Below are 15,158 nucleotides of genomic sequence, written 5' to 3'. Positions count from 1 at the left end.
TGTTCATTCGATTGATCCAAACCACGTGTCCTGTTTGATGTTGTCATAATATGGTGCTTTGGGTAGGAGAAGCCTTACACCTGACTCAACTAGTAGAGCAGATGAAGCAGGAAAGCATTCAAAATTGGAGTAAGCAGCTCCAGAATGCCTGTAGAATGGTGATCCCACTACACATTAGAGGGTTACAGTAGGTCTAACCAAAGAAGCTTTCAGAATAAAAAGAGCTTTTGCAAAATGAAGAGAGAAACTGATGAAAACTTTTTAAATATGAAAATGCTGGTTCTCCACCAAAATATCTTGGGGGAAAATGTTGAGTTTTAGAGTGTTTTTAAGGAAAGGTTTCATACTTATTTTAGATAGATTTCAGAAGATCTTTTTCATAGCTTTCTCAGTTTAATTTAATTTATATATTTATTTTCAATTTTGTTCTGGCTATTATATATTGCATGACATTATACACCAATGTTACAATTTTAATGAATATCAAATATTACATCTTTTGGGTGTCACTGGGATGAACTGTTTCAATATGTTTTTGTATTGAAATATTTAAAACTATTTAATTCTGTGAAATACTTGGAGATTTCACGTATTCATCTAATCTTGAGTCCAGTCAGATTTCCAAATGTTGAACTCTCCCATAGGGCACAAAATCAATTTCTCCAGACATCTCCATTAATAAATGAATAAGCCTCATATATTATAAAGCTGATGGTTATAAATCTGCCATGAAACAATACTCTTAATAAGCATTTTATCATCATGTTACACTCTGCTACAAGTTAAAAGCATTTTGTTTATTGTTTATTAAAAGATCTACTTATTGACCCCTGTAAGGTATTTACAAGTGTAACCTTAGAACACATCATGACCAAATTATACCTTTACTTTTCCCAAGTGTTGCATCACAGGTGAATTTTATCATTGTAGGAGGGTGTTTGGTAAAACACTTGTGCAGTGTTACTTTCCCCTTGGGTACAACAACATTCACTCATGTACAAAAGGCTATCAGCTAGAACGCCACATATCACACACCTGGGGAACTCCTGCTGTTTAAGTAACATCAGGAACATTCATTGCTGAGTGTCATACAAAATTTATACACCCTTGTTATTTTTTGTCAGCTGGGATTCTGTTTCTTGTCTGTGTGTTGTCTAGATTTTATTTTTTTTTTACTACATTGCATTTCCTTCAGTGATATTTAGTCTTCATTTAAAAGCTATCTGGAGTCACTACATAAGAGAATTCTGAAGAGTAGAAAAGTACATGTAAATGTCAAACAACTGTATTTTGTTGTACAGTATTCAGGTCTGTTTTGCCTGGCCATATATATATACACTTGAAAAACTTATTTTTTATATTTTATATCTTCACAGTGAAGAATCTGTTTGCATTCCAGACTGTAATCGATCTGAATCAAGTAGAGAGGAGAAAAAGCTTCCTGTTAAAGAGGATGCCCTAACAGTCAAAAAGACTGGAAACTGTGTCAGTCTAATAGTTCCACAGCAAGACTGTCAGCTACAAGACCTACTCAAACAGTTAAGAACACCTGCTGCTTAACAGAGAGTGCAATTGCATTTGATGGCTGTGTTTTGTTGTCTCCAGCCGCAGTGTCCTGGCCAGTGGTTCTTGTCAAATCTCATGAGCTACATAGAGTTGTCACTGAATAGCCTGGCAACCTCCCCAAGACAGTGTAGTAGTTGCAGAAAGGGAAGTAGGTGTCGTTCTCCTGTCTCAGTATCAGACCAGTGCTAGAAGTCACTGGGAGGAAGCACAGATGGAAAACAACAGATGCAGATGTCTGATCATTTGTGAATGATAAAAAAATCTCGTCATCTCCTGGGATGAAGTGGTCTTGTGGTACTGACCAAACCTTATTTACATCCTTTCAGCCTAAAAAGTGCTATGCCATTTCATACTGGGGGATATTGTTCAGCTCATGTTTTCAGATCCCCCATACAATATTGGTTTTGTGTTGAAAACCTGGCGTGGATATTTTTCACATTAAGGCCTAACTATCTCTGTATATTAGTGTCACAAAAGGTTTGGAAATTTTCAAGATGGAAAGTGATATAAAATAGCAGTGATGGGTATACTATGTGATGTTTTGAAAGGCTATTTCTGATTAAGACAAGGTATTACATCTTGCATCACTTGTGAGCATCATTCACATATATCTGATAAAATCAGTCCTAGAATGGGATGTTTCATGAGGCTTTCACAAAGTAGACATCACATCATCATGGGTTTTTGCATTCCTTCCATCATATTTGCATTTCTGATTTGATTAAATGCAATGAATAAGAAACTACTCAATAATCCACAAGAGTAATTTTTCTGCTGATAAGTCACATGTGCATAAATATCTCTGTAATAATTTATCAGGCATGCCAAACACCTAAAATTCCTCCAATTGTGCGCTCTTTTCAGAGAAAAGAATTCAAATCAACCCTTTGACAAACATGTTGACTAAGCAATGTTGAAAGCATCTTAAAGCTCTGTGCAGCAGGAAGCAGAACTCGCAGTTCAAGAGGTGGCATTGTCCTCTCTCCATCCTGTGAATAGGATGCTCCAGTGTAGCAGAGATGTGCTCAGAGGTGCTTGAACTGACATTTTTCAGATGAGAAGCAAAACCCAGCACTAGCTACCTTAATTAACAATTGCAATAAGGTCACAGGAATAGAGGAAAGAAGTTACATCTGGTATCAAAATAATTTTTTGCATTGTAGGTCATGATAATAGGCATCCTGGAAATGTTTCATTCAGACACCAGACACTTAATTTCCCATTCTAACCAGGCATGCTGCTGAAACAGCTGCCAGCATTAGCATCGCTGGTGACTGTGCTGGGAGGTCATTGGCAAAGTTTCTGTCCATCAGCTCTCTCTCACTTTGTAGTTTCTTTCATCCTTATAGATTAAAGTCATTCATATAAATGCCAGCTATGATTTTCATAAGGAAAGGAGATATCAACAGATTACAGTTCGTGGAGTAATATAAATAAATGCCCTTGCTGATGTTCACAGAAAACAACTCTCTATGCATAATAATTGCAAAATATGTTGTTTACTTCCAGAACTCAGGACAGGACAAAATGATTTTTTGCAAGGTATCATTCTTCTTTTGTGTTTTGTTGTTATTTATCTCCATAGAACAAGCAACATGGAAATAATTTAAACTAAATGACTTGAGTGATATATCACTAGCAAGCTATTTGTGTGACAGAATTGGCTTTCACCCAGGGAAACAGTTACAGAGGCACATAGAGGTTTCCTTAAAAGCTATTCAAAATGGCAACAAAATAAACCATTACAGTGGTAGAACTGATCTAGTTTAGACACCTTAGACTTGTACATCTGTTTTAACCAATCCCAGGAGAAACTATGACTTTTTTACACAGGTAAACTGGAGTTCTACACTTCAGCCTCTTATTTCATTTCAATGTTTTTAGCATGTTGCAAGGCCTTTTGTTCTCCCAAGGTTGAAGAACTTGGGTCACCACAACCAAGGTGCATATTGATCTGATCTTGACTCAAGTGACAAGACTAGGGAAACAAAACACACATGCACCTGTGCTTGCATTGTGCGTCTAGCAGGCTGGGAAAAAGCCTAGCTATCAAAATCAAAGCAGCTTTTAGTAAAGAGTCTGGAGAAACAATTAGTATTACTTGTTCTGAGGAAATCCTTTTCATACATAAAACTGAACATAACTAACCTATAGTGAAAAAAAAAAAAAAGTATTTTGTTTTGGAAATTATGTCACTGATTGGAGTTTGCCTCTCTCTAGATACGACCTGTACTCTGCTCTGCTCTACTCAGTGCAATGTGCCAGCAGAAAAGCAGAGTGGGATAAAAAATATATGTGTATTCAACCAAACTTAATAGCGGGATTCCTTTGGGAGATCAAAAGTGTAATTCTGCCAAAATCTGTTTGCAAGAAAACCTTAAAATTTCGCTGAACTAAGATTTCCCATCATCAAAGGGTTATGGCAGGGCTGGGCATAATAAATGTAAACAATTCCATTAGTAGACATCATAGTCTATGTCTCTGGTCTATCTTTATTTGTCTATTTTTATACTGCACACATTGCGGTGGTTTCCAGTTGACAGAGTAGCAATATGCAATTAGAGCAGAATTGTAAAGTACTATCACAGGAATTTACCAGTAACCCAGCTTCATAACAATATATCAAAAACAAGTGGTGCTCCTTTCAAAGAGGTGATAAATTAATCCACATCTCAGTCCGGAGTGTTGACTTTATAGTAAGTAGGTGCAGCATGATAAAGTGGATGATGCATTTCTGAAATAACAATTCCAGTTATTGCTGGGCAAACTACTAGGATTTTTAACTATAGGGTTTATTCCTTACTGATACATTGCTGCTTATTTCCTATTCAATTTTTTATATCAAGGAATTTGCAATGAATAATACTTGAGTCTTTCAAGCTTTTGCATCAAATTTACATCAAATAGACACTGGATCTCATTTAAAGCCCTGGGATCTCTATGAGAGCCACACATGCAGCTCAATTACTCTTGGGCACAGTACAAAGGCAGTAAAAGACTGCATCAGCCAAGACTGACCCAAAACTAAACTGGAATTCAGGAGGAATGGTGACAGATGCTCCACTGAAGATTTAACTGCCAGCTGTCCTTTCCCAGAGCAGGACATATCCCCAGATTTCGTCCTTTTCCTTTCCCTCAGCCTCATATCGCTGCTTTATAATTGTCATCTGAATGGCGACTAGGGAGGGAGTAACGTGTTCCCTTCACAATCTTTTGCAAGCTGACCTTCAAACAACTGAATTTGACTACATGCATCTAGTGTTCATGTACACACTTAAAGCTGCAGAGTTTGAACATCTGTACTACGCCTATGCCTGAAGCTAGGAGAAGTGCTAGAGTATCCCTACTTCTTCAGGCAAGCGTTTCTATTTACATGGGCTAATCCTTCATTTTAATGGTATTTATTTTACCTCTGTGGTAGGCAGGTCTGTCACAGACCCCTCTGAGCTCTGAACTCAGCAGGAGTTAAGAAACCCCACCAGGTAGGACACCCAGGACTGGAACTAGGTCCTCTCTTTCTGCCAGATCAAGGTCGAGGGTGCCAGGTCACCCAGCCTCCTGGTCCAGCTCAAACTCAGTAAGTGCTGGGAGAAGGTCTCATAGTCATCATACCAGAACTAGAGGCAAGATCTCAGCTCCCAAAGGATCCAAAGCCTGCTTCTGTTGCTGGCATTGAGCTCCCACTGAGCTCAAGACTCAGCATGACCAAGGGTCCAGGACTCTCAAACAGTTCTTAACACACACCTAGTATGTGTTTCAGTGAGAGGAGCATGCAATCCTCAGAGGCAACCTCTGGAAGAGGTTAGTCCCAGCTTCCATTCAGCTGAGAAGCACATTGACAGAGCCAAACTGATCAGTGCAACAGGTTAGATTTTGCTTTTCCCCCTTGCTCTGAGGTACAGCAAAAGGAAGGGATTGTCTGAACAGCAGGTTACAAGCCACCAGCTGTTCTGTTCTGCCTGGCATTTTGGGGGTAGGTGCATAGTAGTTAACTTCCAAGATCCAGATAAAATCCTGGTGATCACCGCAAGGAAAAGGTGGAGCCCTTATATGCTCATAGAGATCATCTCCCAGTCTAGCCGCTCTTAAAATACCCACTGGTTTACGTTGTGTTTGTCTGCTGGATTCTGTCATGCTGCTTTTGAAGGGGAAAGCTGTTGGCATTTGTTGTGTTACATGATCCATTGCAGCTCCATGTACTGTAGTCACGGACGTGAACCGACAAGACGGTTTTGTTTATGCTTAGCACACAACTTTGTTTTTAGATGACTAGAAGAGCTATTAAACTGAACGTGAAGGCTGGTATAAAGTCATCTGTGTTTAGTAAACTATGTGTCTTGCAAACTGTTACACTGCAGGCTAACATGTGTGAGTATATCTATTTCAGGCTTTAAAAAGCAAACAAATAAACAGCAAATTTGTGATACTCTGCCAGGGTCTCCAATATGGTTGTCTTTCCAAAATTCCTAAATGGCTGTAGCAAATGTTTTGGAAACTAAAGTGAATTGTTTAAAGCTATGTTGCATCTTGTATATAAGTCACACTTATTTGTATGTGGAGACTATGTTTTTCCTGTTTACATCATTTCAGAGTCTGCCTGTTTCAGCTAAGGAATATTTCTAATGGTCTTTCTTAATCCCAAGAACCACAGGTTAATATATATATATATAAATACCAGCTCATCTGCCTAAGGAAGATGTGAAAGAAGTGGTTTCATTATCTACGTTTATAAGTGCTGCAGTCGGCTTTCCTTAGGTAGCAAGAGTAGAAAAAGAAGCAACTTTGATAGAGATCAAGATATGATGGGATCTGAAGATAAATTACCCTAAGAGGACTCATTTTACAGGAGAGCGGAGCAAAACGTTTATTTCTGTCTCCAAACTCAGGTCACCATGAGGAGCTGCTTGTATAGCTTGTCCATTATTTCTTTCCTGTTACTAATACAGTTTTATCCTCTGACCTGACCTGTAATTAAACAAAACAAAACAAAACAAAATAAAATCTTTAAGCTAGTGGTGGCTAATTTACCAAGTATCTTGATGAAGAAGAGATCAGACATTAGAAGGATCTCTCTACCCACAACAAGTATAGCCCCTTTCTGAGTATTGCTCCAGTACTTCCAAGTACTGGGATATAAACAGATATTTTTTTCTCCAACCATAACAGACTATAATTCTCCATCTCACAGTCTATACTCCCTGCCCCATACCGGGAATCCGTGGCCACCACCCTACACCAAGCCCTGCACCACTGAATGTTCCCAGGCCAGCCTAAATACCTGCCCCCTGCAACCCAAACAGTCCAGGTCTCTTATCTATTCCCCTCAGTCATGTACTTCTTCCTCACTGCTCCATGCATCCCTCAGTCCCACAGCTCCCCTTCCTGACACCAATCCAACAGAAGGGAAACCATCAGGCTGTTCCCTCCTCCAAGATGGACACTGCCCATGTCCTGAGGGCAGCAAGAGGCAGCAGTGGTGCCCATCAGGTAGCACAGAGCAGGTCACGGCTGGATGTACAAATGTTCTGTGAAATGAGCTGGCACACTCTGCTTGTTTTCCTAGAATATATAGATATAAAAGACAGATATATTGCAGCAGGTAGATATACACACAGATATAGATGAAATTACAGTCAGCTTTATGAGCAATATAAGCTCTGGGATGCCACATACCCATGGTATAGCTACAGTGATTATATTTTTAGCTTGGATGCAAGTTACCATCTTATCTCATTTCTGTTTACAGCTCTAATGGGAAATCAGTTTCCTGGGCCCAGAATGAGAAAAGCAGCAGAGGAGCACACCTGTGGCAGCGACTGTCAATTCACATCAACAAAAAAGAGAACCCCAATCAAACTGCAGTGATCAAGCCTTTTTCTAAAAGCACAGATAGTAGCCGACATAGTAGCAGTGCTACATTTCCTGAGGCCAGTGCCAAAACACTTTACGATGTTTCGGAAGCAGAAGAGCAATACCCAGCTCAGTACCGACCGCAGACTCCCTCACCTATCAGCACCTTGAGCCACAGAACTGCCTCCGTTAGCCGAACAGAAGATGACGCCCCTACCTTCCAGTCAGAGCCTCCTCAGAGAAGTAGCTCCTCTCAAGGTTCCCTTATGGAGCAGATCAGTAGTGTGGTTACTCGCTTTACAGCCAACATCAGTGAGCTGAACAATATGATGCTTTCAACAGCCACTCCAGGGACAATGGTGGCCACTCCTCTCTGCTCTTCATACCTGATCCCACGGGAAATCCAGCTCCCTACGACAATGACCACATTTGCAGAGGTCCAACCGCTTCCTGCCATTGAAGTCAATGGCGCTTCGCAGTCAGCTCGGAAACCTTCAAGTGGCAGCATCAAAGAAGGCACTTCAGAGACCCCAGCAGCCAAGCAAGACCTTGAGGAGTTGGTAGCTTTAACTCCTCCTTCTCCTTTTAGAGACTCCATTGATTCTGGAAGTGCATCTCCCAGCTCTCCAGTTTCCGAATCAGCTCTCTGTATGCCATCCTCCCCAAAGTATGACACACTCCTTATCAGAGATTATACTCAAAGTTCGTCTTCGCTGTGAATGTAGTTCAAGACAATGTTGGATCTCAATGACTACAAGCAAGAAGCAAGGGGACAGCCGAGCCTTCAAGATCTCCAGTGTTTACGCAGATAGAGAGGCATTGGGTCATCTTGTGAGAAACAGAGAGGAAGAGGAGGAATTACTTGATAAACAGAAACATCAGATTGATCATGCTGTTCTAAAGACAAAATGACTCTTGGCAGATTATCGTGGCCTTAAAAAAACATGGGCTTTTCAGAAACACTGAATCTATTTTTGAGGGCTTATAAGGAGTCTGTTAAATCAGTTACATACCAAGTGCTTTGCTTTAGTATTACAATGAACCGTGTGTACAATATACGGGGTGGGGGGAAACTAGATTGTAAACAACTGTACAATGGTTTGTTTGTTTACTCTGATTCCTTACCCAGAAGTGAACCTTGATCTTTTATCAAGAATAGAAGACCAAACATTGAATGTACATTTTCTAACAGACTCAAATCTGGGACCAACCTGTCAAGCTTTCTTTTTTTTTTTTTTTCTATGAAGATCTCAAACAGTAGTAATGTATGTTCACTAACTACCAAACTTTATGCTGAAGCATATTGTGTCCGTGATACGTTACACGTGGATAACACTAAGCTGAGGCTTTGCAGTGAGTGACTGCAATATGGAGGGCTTTACAAATGACTTCTGAACCTACACATTTCTTTATGAAATTCTCTTCTATCAGTATCAAAAATTCAATTTGCTGACATTGGATTCACCTTCACAGCAACAAAACCCAAGGAAGATTTCCTGACTATTTCACCATGTTGCCAACTAATAATGAAGTAGCAAAAAATATTTTCTGGAGTACTGTTTTGTAATTCCCTTATCAGGGCAAGTTGTTGAGGTGAATATTCTCTTTCTAGCAGCACTATGAAGCTATATTATAGCTGCACTCCCTACTGAAATTAACACATTTTTATGGACGTTCTCATGCTAACAGCAATTAAAATACTTATTTGGGCTCCCATAATATTTGCTTGTAAGGATCAGGTAAAAACTCCAATGTTTTTCTCCATACTTTGAATGACAGTATTCTAGGAGACCAATCTGGATTATGATGAAAACTGTCAGTGGAAAGGTTGTCATAATCATAATTTATTTATAGGGAAAAACACTCTGTGTCAAAATCTGCTTAGAAGTGATTTAGTTACTCTTTAATAAGCAACAATTTTAACTTTATTTAGCTGCTGATGTCTTGCAGCTATGAACTGTGACAAAAAAAATACTTTCAAAGCAATACAAAGTAAAAGTTAAAACAGAGAAGACCTGATGAGTTATGAACCAACGGAGTCTTTCTTTGTTTCTTAGCAACTCACAGAAGAAGCAAGGGGATTCCTCATGTTTTTTTCCTATATCAAGGTAGTACAGATTAGTGCACTTCATACTGTCACAGCACTTTTTTAATACAGGCAGGGAAGAGTTTTAAAGTTTAAATAGAAGATAAATAATTTTTGATAGGTGTAATTACATAGAACTTGTAAGTCAGGCCCTAAACGCACACTGTATTGGCTCTCTCCTTCATGACATAGCTGTCCTCAGGTGCCAAACTTTTATGGGTTTGTTTTATTTTATTCAAGGATAGTATGAGGTAGTGAGTGATGTACTTCAATTCAAAGTTGAGTTGATATAGCCTTATATAGAAGACAGCCTCATGGAAGTGAGCCTTGAAATAAGGCTGCTATGTTTCATTTTCAAAACCTCTAGATCTTATTTATTCAAAGATAACAAATATTTTGTAATTAAAATTCATACCCACTTTTTCTCCCCCATGTCCAAAGTAACAAATACTTGATCAAACAGACAAACAAAAAAATTATGAAAGCACATGCACATACTTTAGCCAAGAGCATTTGCTATTCCTTTAGGAAGCTAGTTTCACCATTATGTGCTGCACCCCAATTTGTTGCTCAACAACACTACAAAAACAGATGACTGAATCCAGGCCAGCACCTCACAGAGTTACTCGAGTGACTCTGTACATCCTGCACAAGGCAGCATTATCCAAGTGCAGTCTGTGGGCATGCTTATTTTGCCAGGTACAGTCGCTTACTAGCTATGCCTATAGCATGAACTGCCAGGTCACAAAACAGTTCTACTCCAGAAGGCAGGTAGATACACCAAGTCATGACTGTAGGTCCTTGTTGCTTGTATGTAGTTCTTGCCTCCTCGCATGACTGATTAGTGTGAACTCAGTTCTGTGCAGCTGTACGGTTTCCAGACGAGAGCTTGGTTTTGCCCTCCTGGTTCACAGAACTAGCCTGTCTCATCATTCCCTGGCTGCCCACATCTTTAGGGGAAAACATCTTCCGCAGGTTAAAGCCCACATTTAAGGGAAGGGCATGTCCAACCAGTCTGTGACACAAATGTTCTCATTTAGCGAGTCTAGATCACTTAAATGTTGTTCATGAAAGACATAATATATGTTTTCCATCAGTGCAATACTGTTTTGATATATACAGAGAGTAGTGGGACAGTTGGTGTGAATTTCAAAAGGATTCTATTTGGTCTCTTTAAGTTGTTGGCCAATGTCCTTACTGGAACATTCTCTACCTTGATCTTTACCTACTCCTTTAGGTTCCCATTTCCATAGTCTTGTCTTACGTTGGTGGACACTTAATATTTACATATTTCTGCTAAAATCTGTGGGCTTCACTAGACTATGAAATAATCAACAGTGGAAATTATAGAGACATACATAAAAAACTTCTCCTTAAAAATAAAATTACTTAAAAGGAGTGAGAAATAGAAACTGTCAAACCATGACTCAGCATAAATATACTTCTTCTACTCCCAAATTGCAATTCTGCACAATCCTGGCCACAGCTGTTTCTCAGAGCTTCTTGGCATCTTCCATTTGGATTGCCAAGATGATATATACATATGTGTGTGCATGCATGCACACACAGACCAAAATCTCTCAGTCTGACACCTGAATACAAGTTTTAAGAGGCTAAAACACTAATGTGACATAATGCAAATTTTAAATACTTTTGCTCACTCTCACTTTGGGAGGAGTCATGCATCTTTTGTATATCCATTAGCTACAGAAGAAATTTTAATTGCACAAGGAACAAAGGATAGACCCTGCTGAGATTGTACCTCCCTGTTGTTGGTCTGTCTTTAATGAAAGATATCCTTAGTGGCATTTAAAGAAGGCGAAATCCATTTTAATTGTACAGGCTGGAATGCACCAGTGTCACCTTTGTATGATAGGTTTGGATTTTATCAAAGGAAGGAAAGGTTTTTTAGGGAAGAAGATAACAATTATGTAGTGACTGTAGCAGTAATTCAAAGGAGCCCAGTGGGAGATTTCCAAGACAGGAAAGTACTTTGCCATTGGGTTTGGTACAGAAAAAAAAAAAAAGAAAAAAAGAAAAAATAAATATATATATATATATTAATGACAGACATTCTGCTGTTTGTGTGCTAGTCACTGTTTAGGACATTAAGATGTAAAAGCAGAGTTTTTCAGCCATAAAAGCAAAGGTTACAATCATGAACACTTTCCAGTCAAACTGGAGAATGTGCAAGTACCAACTGAATGGCTTGAAATTGCCTTCCAATTCAGTTCTGCTGCCAGAAAGGGAATTAAAGGAGTTGAAACTATTGTCATTCTTGGCCACAGGGACCTCGGAAAATCACTTGTTTCTTTTGCGCATGAGGCCAACCCTGAAGAATGAAGGTGTAACCACTCTGGAATCTGTGCTTTTGAAATCACTCTGGCAGGCCAGTTGGGAAAAAGTGTTAGCAATACTGAAGAAGAACTGTATATTTTAATTGGCTCTGAAGAATAATTGCACGACTGGAGATGTGCTTCCTTGTATTTCTATCTGAACATTTGGTGCCTAGACTCATACAGATACCTTAGACCAGAGATCTTTAGACCACGGTCCACAAAGCACTTGCTGATCTTTCATGGGAGCCTGGCTGATCACAAAGTGCTGGCTTCTTCCATTGATTTCCAGCTACAAAAGTGAAATAAAAGTTCAATGTTAATTAAAAATGAACTGTCAAAGGTTTTAAAAGCAAAAAAAATAATGTTAGCTTGTGTGGATGTTTATTCAGTTGCTATGTTTGTAAAAGGAAAACTTTTTGAACAAAACTGGGACACTAAGACCTCCAAAAAGAGTAAATGGGGGGGCTAGTCCATGTTTAAACACTGGATGATAGCAGAGTTCACCTGGGGATGTTTTCTTCAGAGAAACCAAGTCCAAACCGAGAGAGAGCATAGCTGCGGGTGTAAATTCTGTATTGGATAGTGTGCAACCTTGCTGTTCTTTATAACACATCATTTATGAGGTGAGAGGAAATAAACATGATAGTAACAGACAGCATACAGAAAATGTTGGGTCCTTAGGGGAAATCAGAGTGCTATGTTCAGGATGAATAATGTGACCATGACTTTTTTATTGTATTGGAAATAAGTGTCAAGGCTGACCCCCCCCCAAAAAAGAGACTTTTGTGCCTAGAGTTTCAGCAGAATTTAATACCTACCTTTAAAAATCAATTTTAAACCCACTGTTCAACTGTCACTTTACTCAGGCATCTGCATGTGCTCAAAACTCCCCTGATCTTGACACATTATACTCATGCTAAAAAGGATGAGGGATCCAGAAAAGAGCATTTCCTCTTTTAAACCTCTGTATACCCCATGAGTGAGTACTAACAGTGCACAGCACATAGGCCAACAGGCTCATACTTCCTACAAAATGAAGTAGAAACCATCATCTGTTTTAAGGCTATAGGTCTGGTTACACTGCTGTTTTTGTAATAGCCTCGAGGTTAAGAGTAGAAAGGTAAAAGATAAGGCACCTAAATTCAGACCAGCCATTGCCAGAGATGATTGAAATCTTCCTCCTGCCTGGAAAGTACTCTAAAGACTCTGTGTTGGGGCACCTTCTGTTCATCTCACTAAGAGCTTCACAAGATAGAAACAAAGAATTCCAGAGCAGAAAAGGAACAGATACTCTACACCCTGATAGGACATACACTGGATATAATTAGGGATGGTATATGACCATTTGATACAAAGTACTTTAAAAATCTCAGGAGCAGAGACAAGGTGAGTATTTTAACTATAAAGATGTGGAGACAACATTTTTTCTGTGCTATGTGTGGTTCAAAAAACCCCTTGATACTTTCCTGAAAAGTGCTTTAGTGACAAGAGGGGAGAATGTGCCCTTCCTTACCCCTTTGTCTGCAACCATCTTGTCTTCCATCTGGAGTTCTCAGGCCCCTCCACAGAAAGGAGGAATCTGAGTCTTCTTGGGTAGGTGAAGGAATTAAACTTCGGGTTCCCACTTCTCTGAGGCTGCAGAAAAGAAAAAGGTACTAATTTCATTTTTCTCCACCCAACTTTTGCAAAGATGACCTATCTTTGAGAGAAAAAGTATGGCCATGAAAAGAAGTCTGTCCCAGATGACAATTAGTGTTTTCTGCACACTGCATTTTCACACTGCCTTGAGTAATCTCAGACATTTCTTTCCTTGTTCACGGTAAGGTTAGGCATTTAATAAAGGGTTCTGGACTACACAGTAGAACCAAAGAGTATTAAAAAATAGGTATTACACTGCACAATTTCAAGTGCTTAAGTCCTTTACAGGCAGTGGCCCTTAACTTTGTGAGGTCAATGGAATCACTCCAGATTAATATCCATGTAAAGAAAATAAAAGTTTCATACTGGCCAACCAAGCCTAGATCTTTGTTGTTTGCTTCAGCAGAGAAAGATAATGACATGATGCTGTTCCCGCTTTGTTACGAATCAAAGAGCAAATGTGTTTTAGTAGGTTAGCTCCTGAAGCTACTTGCTAGGCTTGGTGAATAGTACCTTCCCACCATTCTTTATCATTGCTACTCTAGCAGGTACCCCAATGGGACAATCTTACTTTGACTAAATGTGTTAAGGGATGTGAGAGAACATGTCCAAAAATAAGAAACAGGTCACAGTTTTCTGGAAGTTTTCATCAATCTCATAAAAGGAAGTCAATACTCACCATGAACAAGAAAATAATTCATCTGCTACTCCTTTCAGTGTGCACTGCACATATTAAAGGCTTCAGTTGAATTATCTGAATTCACCTTTTTTGCTATGGTTTATTATTATACCCTCTGTTCAAATCTCTGCAATTGCCACTTACAATTTTATACTGTGAAAAGGAAAAAATTTACAGACCAGTGAAGCATAAAGGTAAGTAAATTCATTTAGGTGAAGAATTGGTGTTTGTGGCTGGTTTTGTCTCATCTGAGTAATGACAGTAAAAACAAACAGTAATCATTAAGTCACTCCATTCTGCCAAATGGGAACAAAGATACTATGTATATTACATGTACTAATAGGATTATATGGCAGCTGCTGGTGGTATTTGTAATTAGAAATCTATATAGAATATAGATGTTTTAGAAAGACGGTGCCAATTCTAAAAGATTTGTGTGGGCTAAAAGTGCTTGTAATTATTTTTTTTAATTTGCTAATAACTTATGAACAACTGGTTTCAAACATTCTGTGAGTGTTCTTTTTATGTTGTTGCTGCTTATACAATTAAAAAAATAGAGAATGTAAAGTTATTCTTTTGATGTGAACTGAAAATGATTTTTCATAAAATTTAACATTTTTATCATCAGCTTTGGTTTTGCTTTCTACCTGTACAAATGTAATTTATTTTAGCATTGAAAAATACATTTGCTCGTTTCTCGATTGTCTACATCATGTTATAGTTGGTGTTTATGTAGAGTCAGGTACTTTTTGAACAGTATTAAAAAAATTCTGTGATATGACTGAAAAATTGATTTTTTTTTTCTCTGAAATGCCTAGAGCTATGTTTTCAGTGCTTTTTTTTCTGCAAACCTGGTGTGCTCATACACAAATTCTTCAATGATAGTACCTCTCTCTCTGTTGCTTCAAAGAATTAACTTTACATCTATAAATAACAGTTACATACATTCTAGTTTAGTTTGATCATTGTCTTTTGAAACAAACACAGTCTCATTGATGAG

At 38.7% G+C, this 15,158-nt stretch overlaps 1 protein-coding gene across 5 annotated transcripts in view; it reads left to right on the top strand.

Annotated features, from left to right (window-relative positions):
• Positions 1-14,947, top strand: part of GRM5 (glutamate metabotropic receptor 5) — a 267,524-nt gene extending 252,577 nt beyond the window's left edge. For 3 of the 5 annotated variants that reach the window (XM_065035120.1, XM_065035055.1, XM_005512943.3), the window contains 2 exons: positions 1,377-1,538; positions 7,313-14,947. In XM_065035120.1, coding sequence (XP_064891192.1) covers positions 1,377-1,538; positions 7,313-8,135 — 985 coding nt within the window. In that variant the 3' untranslated portion in view covers positions 8,136-14,947. The remainder of the gene's footprint in view (positions 1-1,376; positions 1,539-7,312) is intronic. The other 2 variants (XM_021280136.2, XM_021280135.2) reach the window with 1 other exon arrangement.
• Positions 14,948-15,158: the final 211 nt, after the last annotated feature.

Source organism: Columba livia, chromosome 1 (genome assembly GCF_036013475.1).
Source record: "Columba livia isolate bColLiv1 breed racing homer chromosome 1, bColLiv1.pat.W.v2, whole genome shotgun sequence".
Taxonomy (NCBI): domain Eukaryota; kingdom Metazoa; phylum Chordata; class Aves; order Columbiformes; family Columbidae; genus Columba; species Columba livia.
Note: the sequence above shows the minus strand (reverse complement) of the source record. Positions and strands in the feature narration are given on the sequence as shown.